This window comes from Ammospiza nelsoni, chromosome 1 (assembly GCF_027579445.1).
Source record: "Ammospiza nelsoni isolate bAmmNel1 chromosome 1, bAmmNel1.pri, whole genome shotgun sequence".
Taxonomy (NCBI): domain Eukaryota; kingdom Metazoa; phylum Chordata; class Aves; order Passeriformes; family Passerellidae; genus Ammospiza; species Ammospiza nelsoni.
In genome coordinates, this window is record NC_080633.1 from 20,771,806 (window position 1) to 20,795,423 (window position 23,618).

Here is a 23,618-nt window from a genome sequence, read left to right on the forward strand (position 1 = left end):
AAAAAGAAAAAAAATTTCAAGATCTTGAAACCCCTGAAAGTTCAAATATATATTTTACTAAATAACTAAAAATACATTGTTTGAAAGTCTTTAAAAGATTTTTTTTAAATACTCTAAAATTTCATTATATCATTTTCTTATTTAATCTCTTAATGATCTTTATTTCCCCTGTTCATTATAATGGCACCTAGCATGAGAGTGACACAGAAAAATAACAGATTACTTTTTTAAGCACTGTACACACACAGGGCAGACAACATGCTCTTCCTAACAAGCTCTTTTTGTCTCCAAGTTCATCCTCCTGCATTTGTCTGACACTCATCTATGATGTGGCTATGCTATAAAGAAAATATAGAAATAGACTGAAGTTCTCACCATTTCTGCTAAAGATAAATACAAGAACATTCCAGCTGTAATAGTAAAGATCCAGTTTTGAATGGATGGGTCAGTTGATAGAGAAAGGCCAATATAAAGTCCTAAGAATGCTGTTAGTGCACTTATAAAATTCATCAAAATTGCAATCTTCGTTGGGAGCCCTGTACTTAGCAGCACAGCAAAATCTCCTGCATAGAAAAGAAGAACATTTATTATTTAGCTGATAAATGTATTTTTAAGACTCTTGGTAATAAAACATGAAGGAAAACCATAAAGATATGCACAAAGATAGTGAATGATGGATACCTGCCTTTAGAATTCTGTAGAATTAGTTATAAACTTGTCCTGTATGAAATAAAAATCCCAAAACAACAAAGAATTGACTTGTACTTGTTTAGCTGTTCCTAAAGATAGCATACAGTATTGAGGAGTGGCTTTCTGTTAGTTCTCTGTGTTCCGTGACATTTCCAGCTTGGATACATGCAAAAGTGAAGTCACATGGTTTCCCAGAGTTTCTAAATCTTTCTCCACTGGGAACTTGCCAGTTCAAATCATGTGGGTATATTTGCAGCATAGTTTTTAAGTGTTTTACAGGTGCTGCAAGTCAGAGTAATCTATACCAGTCTGATCCCAGTTTGAGTTTAATCCCACTGATTCCACCCCTAATCACTGGCAGTAAGCTGTACATCAGAACCCCATCACACATTTTTCTTCTAAAATGAAAGATTTCATAGCAGGCCAAAACTAGAAGATTTGAAAAATTTTGCTCCATGACTGTAAAAATGTCACTTTGACACTGGGGCACTATTGCCCCAGAATTCAGAAGGTGTCTTTGGAGGTAACTGTCAAGTATTTCAATTTGCTTTGCTATGCAAACTAGAGTTACCAGATTTACAGCAATCCTCCATCCCCCCTTTTTGTCTGGAGGAGTTTTCTACATAGTACATGAAATCTTCAGTCATTTAATGATAGAAATGAGAACCTGCAGTTCTCAAATCAAACTTCCCAATCATAAACATTCATCAACACAATATCAGGAGCAGCTTCAGTCATGCTGAAAGTTTTACCAGAAAAAGTCAATCAAGGGCAGTAATACAACAGAACAATCCTCCTGTCCTGTCCAAAGTAAAATTAGCAGCAGGAATGAGGGTAGCAAGAGGAATACTTGCTAAGTAGCTCTGCTGCATATTGAAATTCTTGGATAACCTGTTGTGTCAGGCATGGCCTAGGTCTTGCTTACAGTTTATTATTTTTTGTGTCTGTACACATAAGAACAACAGGTCACTCTTGCCCTGAGGTCATTTGCATCTGGAGAAGGTCAAATGGGAGGAAATCCAGTAATGAGTGCAGCAGCCTCCTCTGGTTTTGGTGAAGGGCAAAGAAAGTATCAGTCTCACATTGTAACACTGTAATTCATGATGCTGTAAGCAAGAATTCCCAAAAATGTCATACAGGAAAGAAATTTTTGGAAACCTGGAAATACAAAGTCAATCAGGAAAAATACATACATATATTTCTTACCCATTTCGTGAGGAATTTCATGGCATAAAATAGCAACAGTCGTTGTCACACCTGTTTCTGTTGAGGATGAAAATGCTGCTCCTATTGCCAAGCCATCAGCAAAATTGTGAAGACTGTCTCCCACCAGAACCATTATTGCTAACAAGCTGATTTTTTTACCTCAAAAAAGAAAAACAAACAAATAGATGAAAAGCCCAATATTAACCCACACAGATATTGCAAGTTTTGTTATGTTACAAAAGATTTGGGGTTTCTGGTGACTTTTCATATAACATTACAAAAAGTCATAATAATCAGAGGGAAATATTGTTTAACTGACTTTTCCTTGTTATTGCACTTCCTTCAATACATTTGAAACAAAAAAAAGTAGGTTCCAGAACAAATCAAAATGAGATGCAAATACCAAGAAATAACTTTCTTATTCTTACTAGGTTAACTATTAAACAAAAAATTCAGTTTGTGTCCTGTCTAATGAAGCATCCTAAGGCTCTTTATAAATCTTTCTTTATTTGATGAAATTCTCACAAGTCTTCTAGTTGTTATTTGGGGTTCTTCCTCCATTGTTCACAGAATTGCAGAGCTATAGGGAAGATGAATATTTGGTCTCACACAGCTGATAGTTTTAATCCTGTAAAGCTTGCTGCTACTGAGTAGTATTTGCAGGATCTGTTTTTTTTATGCAATTGCATTACAGTGAAAAATAGAAATAAAATACAGCAAGCCTCGGAGTATTACTTATAGAACAGGGTTACAGCATGCTTATATCCAACATTTGTTCCAATCAATTAATGGCTGTTATGCTCACAGTACTCCTATCTGGAGCACTGCTCGTGGTCTGGATGGCTGTTTGTCTTTCCCATGCTGCCCTGTGACCTTCAGTGTGGAACAGTGTACTGGGTGTTCATGGCACCAGGTCACCTGACATGAGTGGAAAGGTGCTACTAGCGATGCAAGTACTGGAATCAGGCTAGGGAATTAGGGATGGTCTCTCTGCCCAGCCTGCAACAGAGACAGCTGGGTGGAATGCTGAACAGATTCCCAGGGAGGCAGTTTATCTCTTCAAGAAGCAGCAAGGCTCCATACAGGTTCAACGTCTAAACTTAGCAACACACAATTGGCTGCCCCATCCTGTATTTTTTCATTCATTTAATCCACAGTCTTACAGTCAGGGCTGCCTAACGTCTGCCAAGAAACTCATCCAGCTTCCCTCTGCACAGAATGGGCAGAACACTTTGAAAAGGGTTTGTTTCGTGCCTGAAGGAGCAGAGTCATGATTTGGGCCCTAAATATGTATTTTTCTGACTTCTGGTGACCCCCCCATAGACATAATATGACAGACTAAGGAGCAAACGTCAAGCTGCAGCGATCTGTCTGAATACAGTTATTACCAGGTCCCACTCCAGTAATGTTCCTCTGAGATGACCATTTTATAGTGATGGGGGAGATATTTTTCTCACAGAAACTGGCTAGAACTGAAGTCTTCAGACTATTATAAAAAAAAACACAGAGCACATAAAAGCCTAACAACCGTATTCAGAAAATCCTCCCTGGTTGTCTGGGAGCTCTGTGGGTTCAGAAAAATTGGCAGGCTTGTTAGATTTTGCTGCCAGCTTACAGAGCAGGACGTGGATGTCCCCAGTTTGCACAGTACTCTCTAAACACCATGGGCAGTTTATGATCAATAGTGCAGAGCATGAATTACACAGCAATAATAGATTGCTGCCTTGCAATAAGTTTGTGATTTGTAATAAGCACTGGCCAAGATGAATTCATGGCCTGCTCTGAGGTCTTATTAGTCTGTTTTGTTCAAGTATCTGATTGCTGGAGAAGATATACCATGATTACTGGAACTCATTCCAGGATGTTTTAATATAACACAGGGATCAGGTTAACATTGTGGAGCAATTACAGCTATAAGCTTTCTGAACTTACTTGACAGAAAGTTAAGAAGATGCATGTATAAACAAATCTGAATGTTTATCTTACTTTACTTTCAACCTATTTTAAAGCAACTTTGTTACTGGCAATTATCTCACTGCATTATATTCCAACACAAAGTATTAACTATTAACTTAGTACCTTAACTTTTTCTACAAAGCCTCTTCTTCTCCATCCAACAATCTTACTTTTTTTCTTTGCTTAAATAGGAGACCAGAACTCATAGCAAATTCTTTTCTATAATTTTCATAAAACTAATGGGTACAGGACCTCAACCATACACTTCTTAGGTTTAGAATAAGAGTTTAAAGCAAAAAGTTATCCATAAATAGATATTTTCCAATGTTTCCATGACTAACACAGAAAAAATATTTCTAGTCAAGTAAAGTGTCATAAAGTACAACAAGTATAAAATGCTACTGTTTGGTCTTCTCTGATATTGGTAGAACAAGTATGGATATATGCAGAGAGGGCCAGTCAGATGTCTTTTTATTTAGAAATTTTTTTGCTTTCTAAGTTACTCCCTGACTATCTATGTGATTGGCCCTTTTTGCAGTCCTATTTGACAGGCATTTACAGTGAAACTTTGCAGTTCTGGCTTCTCTCTTAGACCCACAGATTCCATTAAGTTTTGGGGAAGAAGGACCTCACTCAGTATCAAGGTACCCAGGTATGTTTATGCTCTTAGCTGTTTAAAAGAAACATAACAAAACACACTTTTGTAATTATGAATTCCCCCACCCCCTACAAAAAAACAAACCTCAACAAATTACTTCCCCCCCTTCCCTACTAAGGTTTAATTTATGGAAGTAAGACTGAGGTATGAGAAAAAAATTAAACTAAACAAAATTACTGAGACACTATCCCAAATTTAGTAACTTGGAACAAATAACATTGAGATCACTAGAAATTTGTTGTTGCTTAGCAGGTTATGATGACTGAACCAAACAGAAACATCTAGAGATGAACCATCTCTAGTCATGTTTAAACTGGCATTGGACTGTGTATACTGGAGAGGTGAAAGAGAAGAAATGAAAATCCAGATTTCTAATGCTTCAGAAATAGAAATGAAATCCGCAAGAACAGAAGAGAACATTAAGAACCTAGAAGAAGATAATGACACAATTAAATAAATCAAACTGATGACCTGAGATCACAAAATAAAGGGGAGTTAATTATAGTAAAGAAACTGATTTCAATTAAAATATTATTCTGTCAGTTGAATGACTGCAACTCTACTGAATTCACCAAGGTCACAAGGTACAGTTTAAGGCAAAGTTTGGTTTATACTCTATTTTCGTAATTTTACTAAGCAGCAAAAAACCACAGAAGACAGAAGTTATCAAAATTCTCAGAAGCAAACAGATTACTCTAAAACTGAGAGCCATCATGAGGCTGTAATTCCATGCCTGTGATAAATCATTACTGCTTTAAAGAGTCTATTGCTTTACTGTGTAAGAGAAAAAGGATGCAGAATTATATTAGCGCAGCAAGCCTACAAAAAATGTTTCACCATTTTCAGAAATAAAAGCCTGAGCTAAGTTTAAAATTAAAAAATATGTCTTGTATTAATTTTTGACTATTTCCCTTTAAGCAAAGACTTTAGGAAAATAGATTACAACAGTGAGACAGCAAATACTAAAGCAAGGACAGTGTGAGATTAATGAACTTCACAATTACAGGGTTGGCAGCTGAGAAGGTCTTTAAGCAGAGATTAAATTATGTAGCCAGGCGCCATCAGATGTGATGATGTGTCACACAGCAAACACAGAGCTAAGCCAGCTGCACACTTTCAATTCCATCTTAGGTCTGAAGGATTTTCCTGTCTTGTCTAGTTTTTTATTGATACTAACTTTTTTTGCTGATCACCTTGCTGTCTGGAGGAACTTCAGCAGGTTCCGAATCTTCCGGGCTTCTCTAGTTAAAAGCAAAGATAATGGGTCAGTGTTAAGAGTGTCTTCCAGCTGCTGCCATAAATACAGGAAAATATCAACAAAGTTCAAGCTATTTGAATTAAAGATAGTCAATGGTTATTTGCACAGATGTCATTAGAAAAATTTACTGGCCACTGGCAGTGTGATTGGTACTGCAGAAACACATAAAAAAGAAATCTACCTCTCCCGGAGAGGGTTAAGTCTAATTCAGGTAGGAAGAAATACATGCATAGGCATTGTTGTAACCCAAGGAAGCCACACTTCTGCTTGAATGCACAAAAATCTGAGCCAAAGACTAGAAGGGACATTATAATTAAAATTGCATGTTTTGATTTTGTCATGCCTGGATAACTGTATTTTCCTGGAGAATGTGTCCATAGGATTTCCAGGGAAAAAGAGGTAGAGACTTTTAGCTACTCATGTTCTTCACAGTTTTTATGTGAAAACACAAGACTTAAAAATATGATCATCAGTAGGTTTCATCCCCTTTCAAAATATAGGGGTTTTTCTTCAGGGGGTGGTGCAGCCTCCAGTGCCTTGTGTCTTGGCTTTCAGCAAGGGCCTAATCTCAGGACCAGGCAGCACTGGCTGGGCATAGCACTTGAGTGCACTCCATGGTGAAATTTACTCTTACTTCACGTGAGGAAAGAGAAAATGACTTCCTCCTTATCCTAGAGAGATAAATTGAGGCACCAGCCCTAACATTTAATTAATAGATATTGCAACTGTTGGGAGATAAGGGAGAACATGAATAATCTCTCACCGTCACTACCTCCTTGGGGCTTTGCTTTCTGATGGAAGAAATTAGAAATTCATGGGAGGGAGAGAGAAGCCAAAAAACTTGTTTGCTTGAAACTAGAAAGACTGAGTTTTAATTTCTGAGGGCTTTTTTCCCGAAAAGTATGTTAAAACTATTATAGTAGGCAGTGGAGTCAAGAATAGCACAAGAGCTCTGTTAGGGACAGCAGCCACCACTCCAAAAACTGTACCAGAGATGTGCAAACAAAATAGGATATGTTTATTGGTTGTGATGAAGGATATGTTCTGTAGAAGCATGAGGAGAAAAGGAAAAAGAATTGTTTCTCATATTCTACATTTTAAAGGGAACATAAATGTCTCTAGTTCCCATGATTGCAGCCAGTCATATGAATTCCAGTAATTGTTCCACTTCTCCTATATTTATTCACATGCCACTTCCTTGAACTGTGAGTCAAATCTGCAAGACTAATTACTGATCTGAAGGATTTATAAGTTCTTCTCAGTCAACCAGTGTTTGTCTTAGTATTACTCACATGATTCTGAAAAATTGGATGCTCTTGTGTAAACCAGCTCAGCCAGGCTAATTCCATATAGATATTGTGATCTGTATAGAACTATGGGGGGGGGATCTTGCATCTGAGGGGAACAACATGTTCATTCATTATCATCAACAGGAAGCTTTGACATGTCTCACAAAATAGTAACCATGCTTCACTCCTCTGTTTGATCTGGTTTTTATTGAGAGTTTTCCAACTGTGTTTTAGAGATTAGTGGTGACTCACGAGGCTGTTGCCCATCACAACTACATTAGTAAAATGGAGTTCACCTATGCATCAAGATACTGGATATAAACTGAAGACATTTGTTGAAAGAAAGAGAAAACAGGGTAAAACTTATGACTCAATTTAATTTGCAAAGATTTATCTGTCTGGATACTAAATCTAAAAGTATGTAACTTCTTATAGGTAAGCACCATTCCCAGCTATCTAAAGCATTTACATTGCTCTTCAAATCTGTGGAAAAATGCCCAAGAACAGTCCAGGATTTAATCTGTTCATTAATTATGCACTTAACTCTCATTGCAGGAAGTTCCAGAGTTTTTCCTAAGGGAGAGTCTGCCTTTACATATGATCAATGTATAAAAGGAAAGGAGAAGGAAAAGATTCAAGAATTTTATCAACAAAATGTATAACAATACAGGAAGCATATTGTTATATCAATCTGATACACACTTAAGAAAAGTTACTGTAAAATATCTGTTCTTGATATATCTGTGAAAGCTCATTATAAACTTCAAAATCGAGAGATTCTTGACAATCATGTCAAGTAATAAACAACAAATCAATAAAGACTGAAAAATAATACTGATTTATTACATTAATTTTGTTAATTTCTTTAGAGGAACAGAGAAAGAAGAATTTAAATTTAGGGAATTATGTCATATTGGTAACCTACCAACTGTATGGTTGAAGTAGATTTGCCTCTGCCTGAAAGCTCATTTAATTCAGACTCCACTGGAAGATCATGGGAATGTCCCCAGTGCCCATTAACTAAAGAAAGGCCCTGCTGAATGAAGATGCTTTGAAATTAGTTCTGAAATCCAACGAACACAGGTGCAGCATCTCTCAGTCTTTTGTGAAAATTTAGCATTTTTAATTATTAAAAAAAAAATCTGCTGAAAAAGATCAACATTTCCTTAAATGTTAAAAAACAACTGAAAAATCTCTGAAAAGTGAATCAGATATATCAGTGACAATCACAAAGGTTTGATAAAACTTAATGTATTTTAAAAATCAAATTCAAATTTTAAGCTGAGATAGATATAAAAATTAACTCTGAGGATTCATCTAGTTCTCAGTACAAAAGGTTTAAAAATTGGTGGGATGGTGATAAAACCCTTCTCTCAAACAAGGAACAAAAAGGACTCCTTTTTACCAGGAAAATAAAATATCACCATCATCAAAATACTCTCATCCCAATAATCTCACATTATATTCTTATGGATGACTCAAAGGTAGTGGGGATAGGGAGTCATTGAGGCCTAAACCAGGCCAGTCTTCACACTCTCTGTAAACAGAACAAGCAAAGGTTTCTCCTTCTTAAGTGACATCAGGATTGTCTCATGCTGAGAAACTTAATGAGCCATCACTTTTTGTGCTGCATTCTATCCTTGTGCATATTCATATTTTCAGGCTCCAGCCATACTGAAATAAAGTAATACAATTACTGTAAGCATGGCTGTAGCAAGGAGATCCTATTAATAAAAATTGGGTCCTACTGACTGTAACATACATATTAGATTTTCACATCACTGGGATAGGGATCAAAAACAATTTGGAAATTTTAAGATATCAGTCTTGAAAATATCTTGAAAATATTTATCTTTCCATTGCATCTTTCTCCTCTTCAAACAGAGCCTAGAGCAAACAACAGTCACTGCTATTTCATATGGATACACACTTTAACCTGCTCCAGTGTGACTCATGAATGCAGACTCATGGAACATGTTTGATTATCTGTTCCCTTTCTGGAATTATAAATACATGAAACACACTCATGAAGCAAGCACAATCCACAGAGCAAAGCAAAATAGAAGCTGAAGGTCAATCTGGTAGGACCACTTTGGCAAGCAATTATCTATGCTTCATTTAACCTACAGAAATGATAATTAATTTCCACAATCATTTTAACATTCTGTGCATTGCAGAATCTCAAAATACAAAATTTTTTTTTTAAAGGGTGAATTGTACAAAGCTTTACCTGGTCACGAGGTGTTACCAAAAGAAAGAAACACTTTTCTATCAGAAAAAATCCATGAATTCCTCCAATTATTCCCAAAAGTTTCCAAATATATTCTTTTCCCTCATAGAAATGTTCTACCTCTTGTGCTTCATGTTTATGCAAACCAAGAGTCTAAAATAAAAGAAATAAAGTTAAAAAAAAATTAAATGCCAATGTTTTAATTTTTCCTACAGCAAGCCATAATGCATTAATTCATTTTATTCTCAGAATTTTATTTTCCCAGTTCTCAGTTCTGCCAAAGTTAAATTGTGTTTTTAAATAATCAGCTGAATAATAGAGGATGAAATTAATCACGAGGAGCACAGCTACACTTCTTCATCTCTCAGTGGTGAAAGTAACATTATTTTTAGGGACAATTTTATGAAATCACCATTTATATATACGAGATATATTTTGTTTGCAATATATTGATGGTAAAACTCTATAAAAATTACTTGCATTATCTTAACATGCAAACTTCATATCAAAAATAGATAAGGAGATACCGGAGAGGGTCCAGCAGAGGACACAAAGATGTTTAGGGGACTGGAGCATCTCTCTTATGAGGAGAGGCTGCTGGAACTGGGCCTGTTCAGTCTAGAGAAGAGAAGTCTGAGAGGGGATCTCATTAATGCATACAAATATCTCGAAGGTGGGTGCCAAGAGGGTGGAGCCAGACTCTTTTCAATGGTTCCCAATGACAGAGTGAGGAGCAATGGCCATAAACTAAAACACAAAAAGTTCCAACTCAACATGAAGTAGAGCTTCTTTCCATTGAGGGCGGCAGAGCACTGGCATGGGCTGCACAGGGTGGTGGTGGATTCTCCCTCTCTGGAGACATGAAAAACACCTCAATATATTCCTTAGGAACCTGCTCTAACTTATCCTGGCTTGGCAGTGGGTTGGACTAGATGATCTGCAGGCATCCCTTCCAACTCTAACTGTTCTGTAGTTCTGTAATTCTGTGATTCTGTGAAAATGAACCATAAATTAATTAATGCACTATTAATGCAAACATGCATTTCTGTTGGTGGGTATGCTTCCTTCTTTTCCCCAGTGTCACAGCACAGCAGCCCTCCTTTGCTCTGAAAGGGAGGGCTCTAAAGGCTACTGGATACATCACTTAAAACTGGCAAAGGAGAATACTTTCACACTTAAAAGGTGTTGCTGAAAGAAATGCATTTGTCTCACATTCAGTGAGAATTGCCTTCCTTAAACCACTCTCCCAGTTTTGCCTTCAAAGATGATGTATTGAGCATAAAGAGAATTTTAACCAGAATCTGAAGCTGCAAAGATCTCATTCTGTGACCACTGGAAGTCTACTCATAACATCTGTATCATATCAGAGGAGACTGTTAAAAATAAATGAATACGCAATGGAAAATTTGGTTCTGTTTTGCATTTTATCCTGTTTTTAAAATTTAGATTATGAATTTTATTACAGTTCTAGGCATCAGGATTAATTAGGTTTATAGTGCCTGGTTCTCTGGAACAATCTGTGGAGGGGACTGTGAATGTCTCACACAACCTTAGAACAATTTTTGTTAAAATGTGTTACAGAATCTGCCTCATGAAATAAATTAATACGCATCTAGAACATGCCTTGCACAGGACTTGTGGAGTTACTGAATTTTTTTTTGAAAAATAGGAACCTTTCTTTCTTTGAATTCATCAATCATGGATTTTTACTTATTATTATTTTTAATCTCTCTCTGAGCTACAGAGTGCAAATGTAAATGAGGTGCTGGGGGAATTTCATGGAACACTTTATTTATGACCTGATGAGCATTTTCCAGGTATAAATGAAACCTTTCTGTTCATATATTTCAACATTTTAAAAAGCACAGAAGTGTCTATTACTTACCTGAGGAATAAGATGTAGCAATGCATCTCCAGAAAGGGTTCCAACAGCCAAACCGACAAACAGCTGTAAAATGAGTGTATAGATTTCTTGACAGGAGTTAAATAAAATGAGAGTTGTACCAAACATAGATCCAATAGTAATAAGTAAAACAGCAACAGTGCTGTAACCATATTCTGTAGGGGAAAACAAATGAAACAAAACAAGGGCACCTTTATTAATCCAATATTTGTATTTGTATTTGAGTATTTTTTAATATTTGTAATTGTTGTTTTGAGGATATGTTTTCATACCTCTGTACAAGCACTCAGGAGAAGTGATTCATTGTGACACTATGTGATTTCAGCTGGGATTGAGTTAATTTTCCTAGTACCTGGTACAGTGCAGTTTTTGGATGCAGGATGAGAATATTGTTGGTAACACAATGATGTTTTGGTTGTTGCTGAGTAGTGCTTGCACTGAGCCAAGGACTTTTCAGTGTCTCATGCTCTGAACGTGAGGAGATGCACAAGAATCTGGGGAAGGGGAGGGGAACACCTCTGGGACAGCTCACCAAACTGGCCACAGGGATATTCCACATCACAAAACATCCATACCCAGTGCAGAAACTGGGAGGAGTTGGCCAGGAGGGGCTGATTGCTGCCCAGGGGTGAGCTGGGCATCAGCCAGCAGGGGGTAAGCAATTGTGTTGCACATCACTTGTTTATCTTGGGGTTTATTTCCCTCTCTCTTTTATTGTTTCCTTTGTAATCCTCTTTTCCATTTCTAATTGCACTAGTAGGAGGAGTAGCATGAATTGTATATTTTACTTTTTCTCAATTATTATACTGATGATAGCTCAACTGATGGGTTTTACCTTTTTCCAGTTCTCCTCCCCAATCCCTGTGGAGGGAGGCAGTGAAGGGTGGGTGAGTGGCTGCTTCATATTTAGCTTCTGTCTGGGGTTAAGCCACAACAGCCATATAGATTTTTCTAGTCATGTGTGAACAGATGATAGAATTAGAAACCCAGAAAACATTCATTTTTTGAGGCTTTGCATGTAATAGTCTGGTATTTCCAAATTTCAGACCCTAAGAGAAAAACAGACTGTGTCTATGCAAATCAGAGTCACTCAGAGCAGCACAGTGCACCCTGCTCTGTATTTGCTTCCTCTATTAAAAGATTTATGCTTGAGATTCTATGTTCTCACACGCCACACCTGTGTATTTTTACAGTCAACACCAGTTTTTTAACCAAATCATTTTCTGCAAACAAACAAAGGCCTAAAATCTCAAATAAATGTAGTGATCTAATTTAGGTTCTAAGCACAAACATTTTGGTCCAAATTATATTTAAAAATCTGGTGTGGAACTACATCCCTTCAGTTAATACACCAGGACCACCAGCCTATTTTTCCCAGATTGCTGGGATGTTTTTGAATATTAGTTTTATAATCTCAGAGTTACATGTTGCTCACATTTCCAGCCTTTTGCAGAACATGAATCCCAATTAATTTCTATGGAAGTCTTATAATGGGAGGTAAAACACTGATGAGAAACACACATAAAGGAATTAATGCCAAAATATTTTAAACTGTCACTTAATGTTTCAAACTTCAATAGCATTGCGAGTGCTTAGCACCTCATAAAATCAGACAGCTAATTTCACAGACTGCACATCCAAATACAAGAGTATAGTAGAAATATATGGAATGTCAGGCCCTTGGTGACTTAGCCAAAACAGCGCAGCCCATCAGTAAAATAAGAGTACACAGTAAGACTAATGAGCCTATGCTCAGATCACTGGCTCACACATAGGTCAAACATGGAGTTCTTTATCTGGAATAAGACGGCAGAAGTGTCCCTGTGGTCATGGAAACCTTCCTTTGTCAAAAAGCACAGGGAAAGGGCTGTAGAAAGGGCTCTTATTAATTCCATTCTGCACTTGAATAGTTCAATTTTTCTCATCTCTCACCTTTATGAGATCAGTAAAATGTCATTGATTGGGCTGATGGCTTTAGACTTGGAAGAATACCACTTAACAGTGAATTTTTTATGAACCTTGTATGTGACCTGGGTAAGTTCCTTTCTTTTCTTTCTTTGTCCCTTGATTCCCGATCTAAAAAATGGTCATATCTGTGTAGCACAGAAAAGATCAAAGCAGTAAAGACTGCAATGTGTTCAAGTAATGAGCAGAGATATAAGAAAGGACTGCTGCCTATTGAAGACCCATAATGATTCTTCCTATTCTGTATGTCTCTACCATAACAATTCTTGGAATATCCATGAGGATTCTCCCATGCTTTTTACTTCTGGGATATTCACGTGTCCTTTCATGCTTTTTAATTCATGTGCTGATCCATAAGGATCATTGGGCAGCAGGATGTGGGGAAAACTTACTAGCTCCAAAAAGATCCAGTCATCTAAAGCTGACCATGTAGATATTAGGATAAAGGTATTGAAGACATTGATTTGTAGCCTAAAAAGTGCTCCTGTAGATGCAGGCAATTATGGTTAGATGTCTGTTCCTTTTTGGTCATTCCCGACTCCCAAATTCCCCAGCAAAATTAATGTCTCTGTTATTACACCAGTACACCTTGATTTGTAACCCAGATATTATTGGCTTAAAGTGAAAAAAAAAACCCAGAAAACACATTAGGAAGCCCTGTTTCTGATTCAGCTGACCCTGTATCTGAGTCACCTCACATTCAGATTTTTCTTTTATAAGGTGGATTAAGGACTGATTACAGGAGAAGTGAAATCCATGGAACAGATGGGGCAGAAAACCCTGGAAGCAGAGGCATGTGAGGGCTACAACTGCAACAAGAAACAACCTAATTAGACCCTCAGTCAGTTCTTGCTCCAGCTCTATCACACAGTCCTGCTGCCCTGTTACTGTTTTTCTGGATGTTTTTCTTACCCCAACAGTATCCTCAAAGCTCCTCTGCTATAAAATATCACAAGCTGAAACACCAGTAGCATTCCTGCTCAACTTATCTATATCAAGCATTTGCCACATCATGGTATAAAATGCCAGTTAATGTAGCTTTGAAGTTTTATGTAAGAGCAATGCAATGTTTACAACAGAAACCTGGCGCAAATTTCACAATATAAGCCCTTACTGCCCAGCAATCCATAGATGAGGACCTGTTATTGCCTACCTGCTGGCAATATCAAGCAGTCCTCTAACAAATGAAGAAAATAAAGCTTAAAACCTTACATGTGGAAATAGAATTCCAAATAGTATAAAATTTAGACCATTGACTCTCCTCACTTCTCAATATAATACTATTATCTGACATGTATGCTATGAAATGATAGAATGCATAAATTACAGATGGCATAGATCCTATGTTTTGGATTATTAATGAGTGAAAAGTCTCCAGAAGTCCTTGCACCCCTTTATCTGAATTTAAATAAAAAATTATTAATAAGAACATAACTTACTTTCCATAGTTGTTGGTGGAAGCTTTGTCTGTTTGAAATCAGGAAGCTGACATGAACAACTTAAAAGCTGTTGAATGATAGCTGGACTGATTTGCTTGAAGTGGTCCTTAGAAATGGAGGAAGAACTGTTTTTCAAAAATATCTTCACAAGTTCATTGGCAGAGAAACAAACCTTTGGAGGAAAGTATACACAGTTACTAAACATGTTGCATATACCTGCATTTAATTTTGAGGTTAAATACAGAATCTTAGAAGAACACAGAGCACTCCAGCCCTAGAAGAAACCTGCTATATATCTATACTCTTTCTTGCTTAAATTAGTTTAATTACTTCAATTACTTCACTTTTTTTCTGTGTAAAATCGATACTAGTATATTTCAGAAAGATCAGAATCTTTAGGATAAACCTGCTCAATTTTTATTGAAGCCACTTAATGTCATTAAGATCTTACAAAATAATATCTAATAATATCTCTCAATATTTTATTGTTATATGTGCTAAGAAAAAAGTTTCAATGCTAATACAAACCATATTCTTAGCTATTCTTGTGAAACTACATTATTTGCAGTAATAGTGCTACTAATATAAGATACTGCCCGCATTAAAGCAATACTGAAATTCGTCCTTGTACTGGATCTTCAGTAAGATATGGAAATAAATTAGCTTTTTAAATTCAATAAATGAGGGCATGTCAGCAAACTAGATGTTACATAGTCTAATATTGGTCTAAAGATTGCTTAATAATCGTATTATTACAGGTACTTCTGAATTCCAACTACTTTTTGTTCTTGCTTGGAGCATGTCTTTGTCAAAAGAAGCAATTTTTCATGGAAACATTTATATTTCAAAAATTGTCATGAAGACATTTTGTGTGTTCTGCTCCAGGATGAAACTTCCAGTAAAAACACGAGCAGTTAACACAAGAAAAGTTCTAGTGGAAATTTCTGTAAACACTTTTAAACAGAAGAACTCCAGATCAAATATGTTATCTTACTTAACAAATATATTGTTTTATTAATAATCTTAATTTCTTAATCTCATCTGATGAGCTGTGATTCAATATTTAAAACCAAAAAATTTTCTTTCATTTAAATTAGTCTGCATCTGAGACTCAAGGTTTTCCTAAATATTCTTTATCTCATTACTGAAGCCTAACCTTCTTTTGAAGTTAAGTATAATTACCTTTCAATAACCCAGATAAAATCCAACACATTCCTGCTATTGCTCATCCATTAGTAAAGTAAAATATGCTTTATGGTTCACTAAGAAACTGAATTAATTGAGCACTGATATAGTTTTTTCTGAAAACCACATCCAAGTCTTCAGGATAATGGGTGATCTTGTCACCTGGACTGAGCGTGTTCTGCCTTCAGACCAAAGGAGAGCATGAAGACAATTCAGGAGCTACCATATCAGAAGAGGCCTTAATTTTGCCTGTTCTAGGTAGAGATATTGACTCCAGAACTAGGGAGCACTTACATCTGGTATCAAGTTGGAACACTAGGATTTTGGCTGGTCATGAGCAGCACTGCTGACCAGTCAGAGCAGGGATTATATTATTTATCATTTAACACCTTCACCAACAACCTGAGTGATGGAACAGAGTGCACCAGATGGCATTCACAGGTGAAACTCAACTGGGACCACTAGTCAGAATGCTGATGGGTGTGGCTGCTATGTAGAGGGACCTGACAGGACAAAAAATGGGCTGACCAGCCCTTAGTGAAGATCAGCCAAGACAAACTTATTTGGCTTCACACAGAATAACTCCATGCATCAATGGAGGCTAGGGAAACTGGCCAGAAGGAAGGCAGGTTTCCAGAAAAAGCCCTTGGGGTGGCTCCTGACAGGAAACTTGAACATGAGCCACCAGTGTGCCCTTGTGGCAGCGACCACTAACTGCACACTGGCTGCACCAGCAAGAGCAGAGCCAGCAGGTACTGGAGAAAGAATATTGCCCACCACTCAGGACATGGGAGCCCACATCTGGACTATGTCCAGCCAATAACCAGCAGTGCAAGACACTGGCAAATTGAGGGAAATCCATGGAGGGCCCCCAAGACGCCTAGGAACTGCAGCACATGATGTGCCAGGAGAGGCTGAGGGACCTGGGTTTGCTCACTTTGGGAACAGGAGGGTTGGTGGGCATCTTAAGTCTTCAACAGTCTAAGGTGATTGGAGGGAAGACATAACCAGAATGTTTTCAGAGGCATACAGCAAAAGAATGAGAGGTGAAAGGTATTAGTTGCAGCAATTAAAAACTCCAATATGCTATAATAAATAAGGCCATCAAGATGAAGGCAATAAAGGACTGGTACAGATTTCTCAAAGACTATAAACTCTGTTTTTGGAGACATTCAGAATTCAACTCTACATGGCTCTGTGAAATCTGATCTGACTTTGAAATTGGCTCTTTTTTGACAAGTACAATAGACAAGATGAGGTCCAGGATTACTGCAAACCTAAATTTTAATGTGAATTTATTGTCTAGAATTTTCGATGAGAATTTATTACCATGAATTTTCAATGAGAATCAAAATATCAATCGTAAAAATAAATTGTCCACCCCTACATAAAAATAGTGTTAATGTCTATTTAGTAAAATGTTCTTGTAAGATGTGGGGCATGAGGACCTGCATCTTTTCTAGTTGCAAGTCCCAGCCTTTGAAGCTTTCTAAAACAAGGAGGCAGAGAACTGTCTCCAATAGAAAAGCAACGATGCGTGTATCATCCTGGAGGATGATAACAAAGAAATAAGCACATTGATTTTGCATATTTTCATGTGAAAAGCTGGATGGATGGATGGATGGATGGATGGATGGATGGATGGATGGATGGATGGATGGATGGATGGATGATTTGGGTTTCCAAAATCCATGTTTGTTTAATGAGGGAAAATAAATGAATACATAGATGTGACATAGTTTAACGGAATGTAAGATTATTTATCATATTAGATTACTTACCATTTACTATTTTTATAGACATTTGTAATTGTAGAGACAATAATGACTTCAAAAGAAAGCAGTGACCCTTTTTTGTGGTAATGTTTCAAATAATTATTCCTATATAAAAATTAAATTACAGATCTTAAAGCAGTTAGTGAACACAAGCCATAGACAAGTCAATGTCCTGTACGTAGCAGAATCAGCTACTAATGAAGCACAATGGCTATCATAGCTGCAGAAAAACTATCAGGAGAAAAAATTAGCAACACTGCAGTGAAACATGAAGTGTTTCCATATGTTAGCTATGCCCATTTTCCTTTACATATTCCACTTTACATGTGGAATATGTAAAGGAAAATAGGCATAGCTAAAAAGAACATAAATGGAAAAAAACCTCCTTAGAAACTAGGAATTAATACAGAAGAGAAATTATGTTCTGTCCAGATGTTTCTTTGTGATTTTTTTATGTATACAGAACAGTTGACTCCTAAGACTCAGATAATGCCCCTGCACATTTATCCTTTGAGTTACAGTCAGTCTTAGAAGTTCAAGAACTCAAAAAACTGAGCTTTAAAAATACTTCAGTTGCTGGAGAATTTTACTTCTCTTACAGATAGGATCACTACTGATTTCTGTCCTTCATAATTTAAAATTCATATGAAACACATTTAAAATGACCTTAGTTCAGGATTATTTTGAGACCCCATTAAAAGCCTCATCATGCTGATCAGCATGATCCTTTTTTGTGGTCAGCTGCAAAGAAATAAACGTATTGATAGAGTATGCATTTCAAATGCAATATAATTACAGAGATAAATATCTATCAGAATAGCATTTAACCAGATGAAATTTGTCTCAGCTCCCCATCATAAAATGACCACACAGAAAAAGTCAATTTCACTCATGAAATGACCTCACAGAAAAGTCAACATCACTCAGTTCTCCTAAATCGAAAAGAAACATTGCCACTGAGTTAATATAAATGATAAAGGGTTGAAAACAATAGAAAAGTGTTCTTTGAAGAATATATTTCAAATGTATACATGGAAATATATACCAATTATATGCTTTGGAGTCTCCTTTTTTGTCTGTGGAATGATACCCCGTCTAAAGGATGGAAGTCAGTTACCATCTTGATCATTGCCATAAACAAAATTTATTTATTTTCAAATTTTTAGGATAAGGATAAAATCACCTGCAATAAGCCAGTGTCCTTCAAAGTTCTCAGAGAACATACTTTGGAGTACCTAAGGCTCTGTTTTACAGTCTTTATACTTTCTAAAGAAGACTTCTGGATTCCATAAATGGCTATGAAAAGAGTTTGGAAATGTCCAGTCTTCAATTTACAGAAGCCGTTTAAAAGCAACTTACAGATAAACTTTAATTGAATTTGTTTTCCTTAGTGCAAAACAATCCCTCTTTCTACCAGGTCACTTAAGGCGTCCTAGAAACTCTGTGACATAAAACCACAAGAAATCTCTAATAACTGTAAGAAAACATCGAAGCCATGTTAACCCACTCCTCTGAGTCTTGAAGAAACACCTGATTCCAGGTAACACTAGCCATTGTTAGCCCCTCCCAGTGACTTTAATTGCACATTCAACATCCACAAAATTTTTTTCCCAATTAGTATTTAAACCAATATAGCTATATAAATATATATTTTCATCTGTATCTACATTCCTTTTTGAAATTAATACATTTTACCTCAGACATATTGCATGGTTTGCAAATCAATTTAAACTTCTGTCTGTGAAATTCTGTCACCAACATTATAATAACATAAAAATAAATGAACCTGGTCCCAATCTGTGTTCCTTTCACGATCTTCAAAATAGCCTTTCAGATAGTCTCCTTTTGTATGGTTTCCTTTGACTGGAGTATTTCTTCTTCCAGTATCTCTGATTGCCACACTGTAACGTCTTCTTTTGTGACTGTGAAATTGTCCATTTACAGTGCAGGTCTTTTTGACTCTAAGCACATTGAGTAGTTGTTCTAGTTCTAGTAATTGATTAGAGAACAGATATGTTACCATAGGAAAATACACACTTAAAAGACAAAATATTTAAAAGACAATTTTTTTTTCTTTTTGTTTGTTACAACATTGATTCAATTCCTCATTTTAATACTCTTTTATCTTTATAGTTTGGTACTAGAGGCAATTTCTGCTTAACAACTCTGGAAGTTCCAGACACCCAGATCCTCAGCCTTTCCCCCTTTACATGTCGCACTCAGATATGACTGGCAGGAAATTCATCTTTCATTTATTCAGCATCTCTGACAAAGTTATCTAGTAATTGTTAAATAACTTCACTGTTCTTGAAATTTTCCTGTGTAAATGGAACTCCACACTAAGTTGCCACAGCCAGGTATTTGGATCAGGAAACACATCCTCCATAGGGTGTCCTGAAATCAATTTTCAGCATGCTGTGCTGTCCTTGCACTTCAGGAGCACAGCACAGGACAGTGATTTTTTTTCTCTCCTTTGGTTAACTGGGAAGATGCCTGCTCACAGTACTGAAACAGGAAGGAGAGAGCCAGGATCCCTAATCCAAATCTGAGATCATGCACAGATGTACCTCATTAAATAGCTGGGGTGCAATGTGTGCTTCTGCTGATGGAATGCCCAGTTATTTGAGATGCAGGCTCTATCCTATCTTCCTTATCACCTTCCTTCACCCCTGTACTTTCAAATGAAGCCATAGTGATAATTCCTGTAAACCTTAATTTGTCTATTAAAAAGTGGTCCACAAATTAATTTTAAAGAAATTTAGATTAATGGGAATGTTTCCACATGATAATCCTTTAGTTTTTAAATCTTGTTACTCAGAAAATGCAAATAGTGTAGTCCTAATGGTAAATCTCACAAAAAAATTTCTGATAAGATGTTTCACTACTTTCTTTTGGTTAGGTAAACAAACAGATCTGAATGGAGCTGTATTTGCAGGTATATTTGTTTTCTAAATATAGTAACATCTAATTTTCTTTTTCTATGCTTCCAGATTCTTACTCTTTCCTGAAATTACTATTAAGAATTTAAATAAATTTAAAGGGACAGTATAATGAGCTTAGACATAAAATAGACTTACTCTGTAACAAACTTAAGAAAATTTTAAGAATATAACAATTTTATTATTAAGAATATTGATAAAAATATTAAGAACATTTTTTGTTTTTCTGAATGACATCCTAACTCCACCAAGCATACAGTCCTGCTGTTATCTTCACTGGGGCCATATTTCACCATACACAGCTATTTAGTAGCACTGGGCTGAGATGGCTCTATCCATTCTTGTGAGAATTATTTTACAAGATCTGGCTGGGCAATTTTAAAGGAAGGGCTTTGCTGCCAAACCAGTGTTTGTTAATGCAATCTATAAGCCCCAGTTTGGGCCTAAGGATTATTACATTTTTTTGTATTTATTTCTGTGATTCAATGTACCTCTGTGTAACTTATGAATGTTAAAAATGTCTTTACCTATGCTCAATTCAATTTTTTAATCTGTTTTAACCCATACTTAATGTGACTTTTAAAAAGTGCTCTGAAAAGCTTGTAAACTGTTGCTGTTAGCAGTTGCCACAAAAAAGGAAAAGTTGATGTCTTATAACAACCTTCTAAATACATACCAGGCCTCTGAATTGATGGTGTAGCTTAGCTTCTTAAACTGCCAAGTAGTCACAACCTTTTACAGAAATTAATAGCTGCTGCTGCTGCTGCTGCTGCTGCTGCTGCTGAGAGCTTGGCATTTGTTTAGTTTTGTTTCAGGTTTTTTGTTTTGTTATTTCTGGACCTGTTAGAGCACTCCTATACTTCTATTTATTTATGGTTAAGTAGCATTTCTGATAAGTCCAGCAATAAATTTTCCTGAAGAAATGAACTTTGCATACTCCAGCTTACCTGTCACTTGGAGCTCAGTGGTACTATTTAGAGAACTGAAAATATATTTTATAAAGAATTCTGGGGAAGGCAAACTTGCTTTCCCCATACAGACTCCTTGGAGAGCCAGAGTAAGGATTAAAGCAGCCAGGCGTGGAAGAGTGTTTTCATCAGCACCATCTCTGTCCATTATATCAGCATTTTTCTCCAGAGTGCTCACATCAACACACTGAAATCAGGAGAAAACAGCATGAAGACAGTCCTGCTAACCTCCATTTAAATAATCAAAGTGACAGGAGGAGAAACTGTAGAGAACAATTTCATAGACAGCCAGAGTAGAAAAAATGCTAAGATGTAAGCTGTAATTGCCAGCAGGACAGCTAATCAAAGGACATTTAAAGGAGAACAGGCATAGAATTAAAAATCTTGAACATTTACTCAGTGTCTAATGGGGAAAAAGTACAGTTCCTCATTCAGGTTATTTTTGCTCAGTGTTATTTTCCTGCCGTTTCTATTGTTCCTAGTGTCCTCCTCAATTACATCTACATCTACTTCTAGAAAGTAGAAGAAAGGGCATGAATTTTTGTTAAGGCACAAGAAATAGGCTCAGATAATACAGACTGTAACTCTTCATCTCAAAGTTCAGGAAGAATTCTGCAGGGGACGGGACAGGTATAAGTCCAATGGTGTCAGGAACCCACGCCTTAAAAAAGGAACCCACTAGACCGCGGCAAATTATCCAAATATGGATAACATTGTAACCAGACCAGTGAAGAGATTTTTGCTTTTATTTCCAGCACATCAGTCTCAAAACACAAAATGGAGACATGACAGCTCACTGATCCACACCAAAAAATGTCTCCTCCAACAGGGCTCATACAGCAATACATAAAATCATCTCAGACTAGAATTCAGCCAATCAGACACAGAAAACACATATTGACAAGCATTCTATCCAATCTTATAAAACATACGTAATAGTAGCTAAAACAAAGACTAGTTCATAAGAGACAAAGAACAGAGTTCTATTCATGCTAACCTTCTAAAGATATACATTAAATAACCTTGTTGCCATCCTAAAGCCAATTCCACAGAGACCTATAGTAGTTTGTCACGTCTACTGCTTGGGAAACTTTTCTGCTTGCATGGGAAACTTTTCTGCTGTATTTGCAATGCTAACAAAACTTCAGTCTGAGGCCTACATACTTCTTTTAACCATTTCTTAAAAATCCTCTAACCTTATGGATTACAACATTTCCCCCTCTCTGTTTGACCCAGAAGCTTTCATTTTCTTGTCGCTTGCTACTTGCGTTTCATAGCTCTATTGCAAAATTTCTGCTTATTATCTGCTGAAGACCTATTTTCACTAAACTGAAGCATTGCTATATTATGGCACAGCAACTCAATGCTGTGAAGACCCAATCCCTGAAAGAGATATGAATCACGTTTGGCAACAGTCACAAGTCATCGTTCAAAAAACTCTGGTCGATTCCAAGGCCTTAATTCAAAACCTTCGTTCATGTCAATACTTTTCTGCTTGCAGAATCATGTCAAAACTTTTCTGCTTGCATTTGCAATGCTAACAAAACTTCAATCTGAGGCCTACATACTTCTTTTAACCATTTCTTAAAAATCCTCTAACCTTATGGATTCCAACAAATTCTTTTAATGTTTTTAGTTCTGACCCATTCAATGGAATCAATAGTTTTTTATGGATTAGTTATCTGGGGACAATATGGAAAGATATAATTTTGCTGATATGACTTTCCTGCTGGGTGACCAAATAAAAACAGTAGTTAGTGGTATAGAACCATGTGTGTGGAAGTCTGCAAACTCTCTCAGTTTCCTGGAAATTTATCCCCCTTTTTATATTGTCTTCCTTTTTTTCCTTTCTTGTTTATTTTCACTGCAAATGGTTGGGTTTGAAAAAAACAACAACAAAGATAAAAAAATAATTAATTTATTTTTTTCAAACTAATATTAGCAAAATTAAAAGCCAGTTAGATGAGCCAGTACAGTAGTCATTTATTTCATACACACTCATCTCTCCTTATGTAGATCATAAACACTTCAGAGAGGAGGCTGCCATTTCTTTTCCTGCTCATTCACTATACATTAAAGTTTTCCCAATCCAAACCTTAATATCTCATTTCAAACAAGACATTAGGTGCTATGACTAAAGAAGAGAACATTTTCTGT

At 36.4% G+C, this 23,618-nt stretch overlaps 1 protein-coding gene across 3 annotated transcripts in view; it reads right to left on the bottom strand.

Moving 5' to 3' along the window:
- Positions 1 to 23,618, bottom strand: part of SLC39A12 (solute carrier family 39 member 12) — a 34,841-nt gene that overhangs the window by 4,572 nt on the left and 6,651 nt on the right. For 2 of the 3 annotated variants that reach the window (XM_059476450.1, XM_059476467.1), the window contains exons 4-12: positions 21,441 to 21,648; positions 19,341 to 19,543; positions 14,595 to 14,766; positions 11,173 to 11,345; positions 9,288 to 9,440; positions 7,983 to 8,093; positions 5,688 to 5,751; positions 1,897 to 2,055; positions 376 to 563 (exon numbers count right to left, since the gene is read on the bottom strand). In XM_059476450.1, coding sequence (XP_059332433.1) covers positions 376 to 563; positions 1,897 to 2,055; positions 5,688 to 5,751; positions 7,983 to 8,093; positions 9,288 to 9,440; positions 11,173 to 11,345; positions 14,595 to 14,766; positions 19,341 to 19,543; positions 21,441 to 21,648 — 1,431 coding nt within the window. The remainder of the gene's footprint in view (positions 1 to 375; positions 564 to 1,896; positions 2,056 to 5,687; positions 5,752 to 7,982; positions 8,094 to 9,287; positions 9,441 to 11,172; positions 11,346 to 14,594; positions 14,767 to 19,340; positions 19,544 to 21,440; positions 21,649 to 23,618) is intronic. The other variant, XM_059476459.1, reaches the window with a different exon arrangement.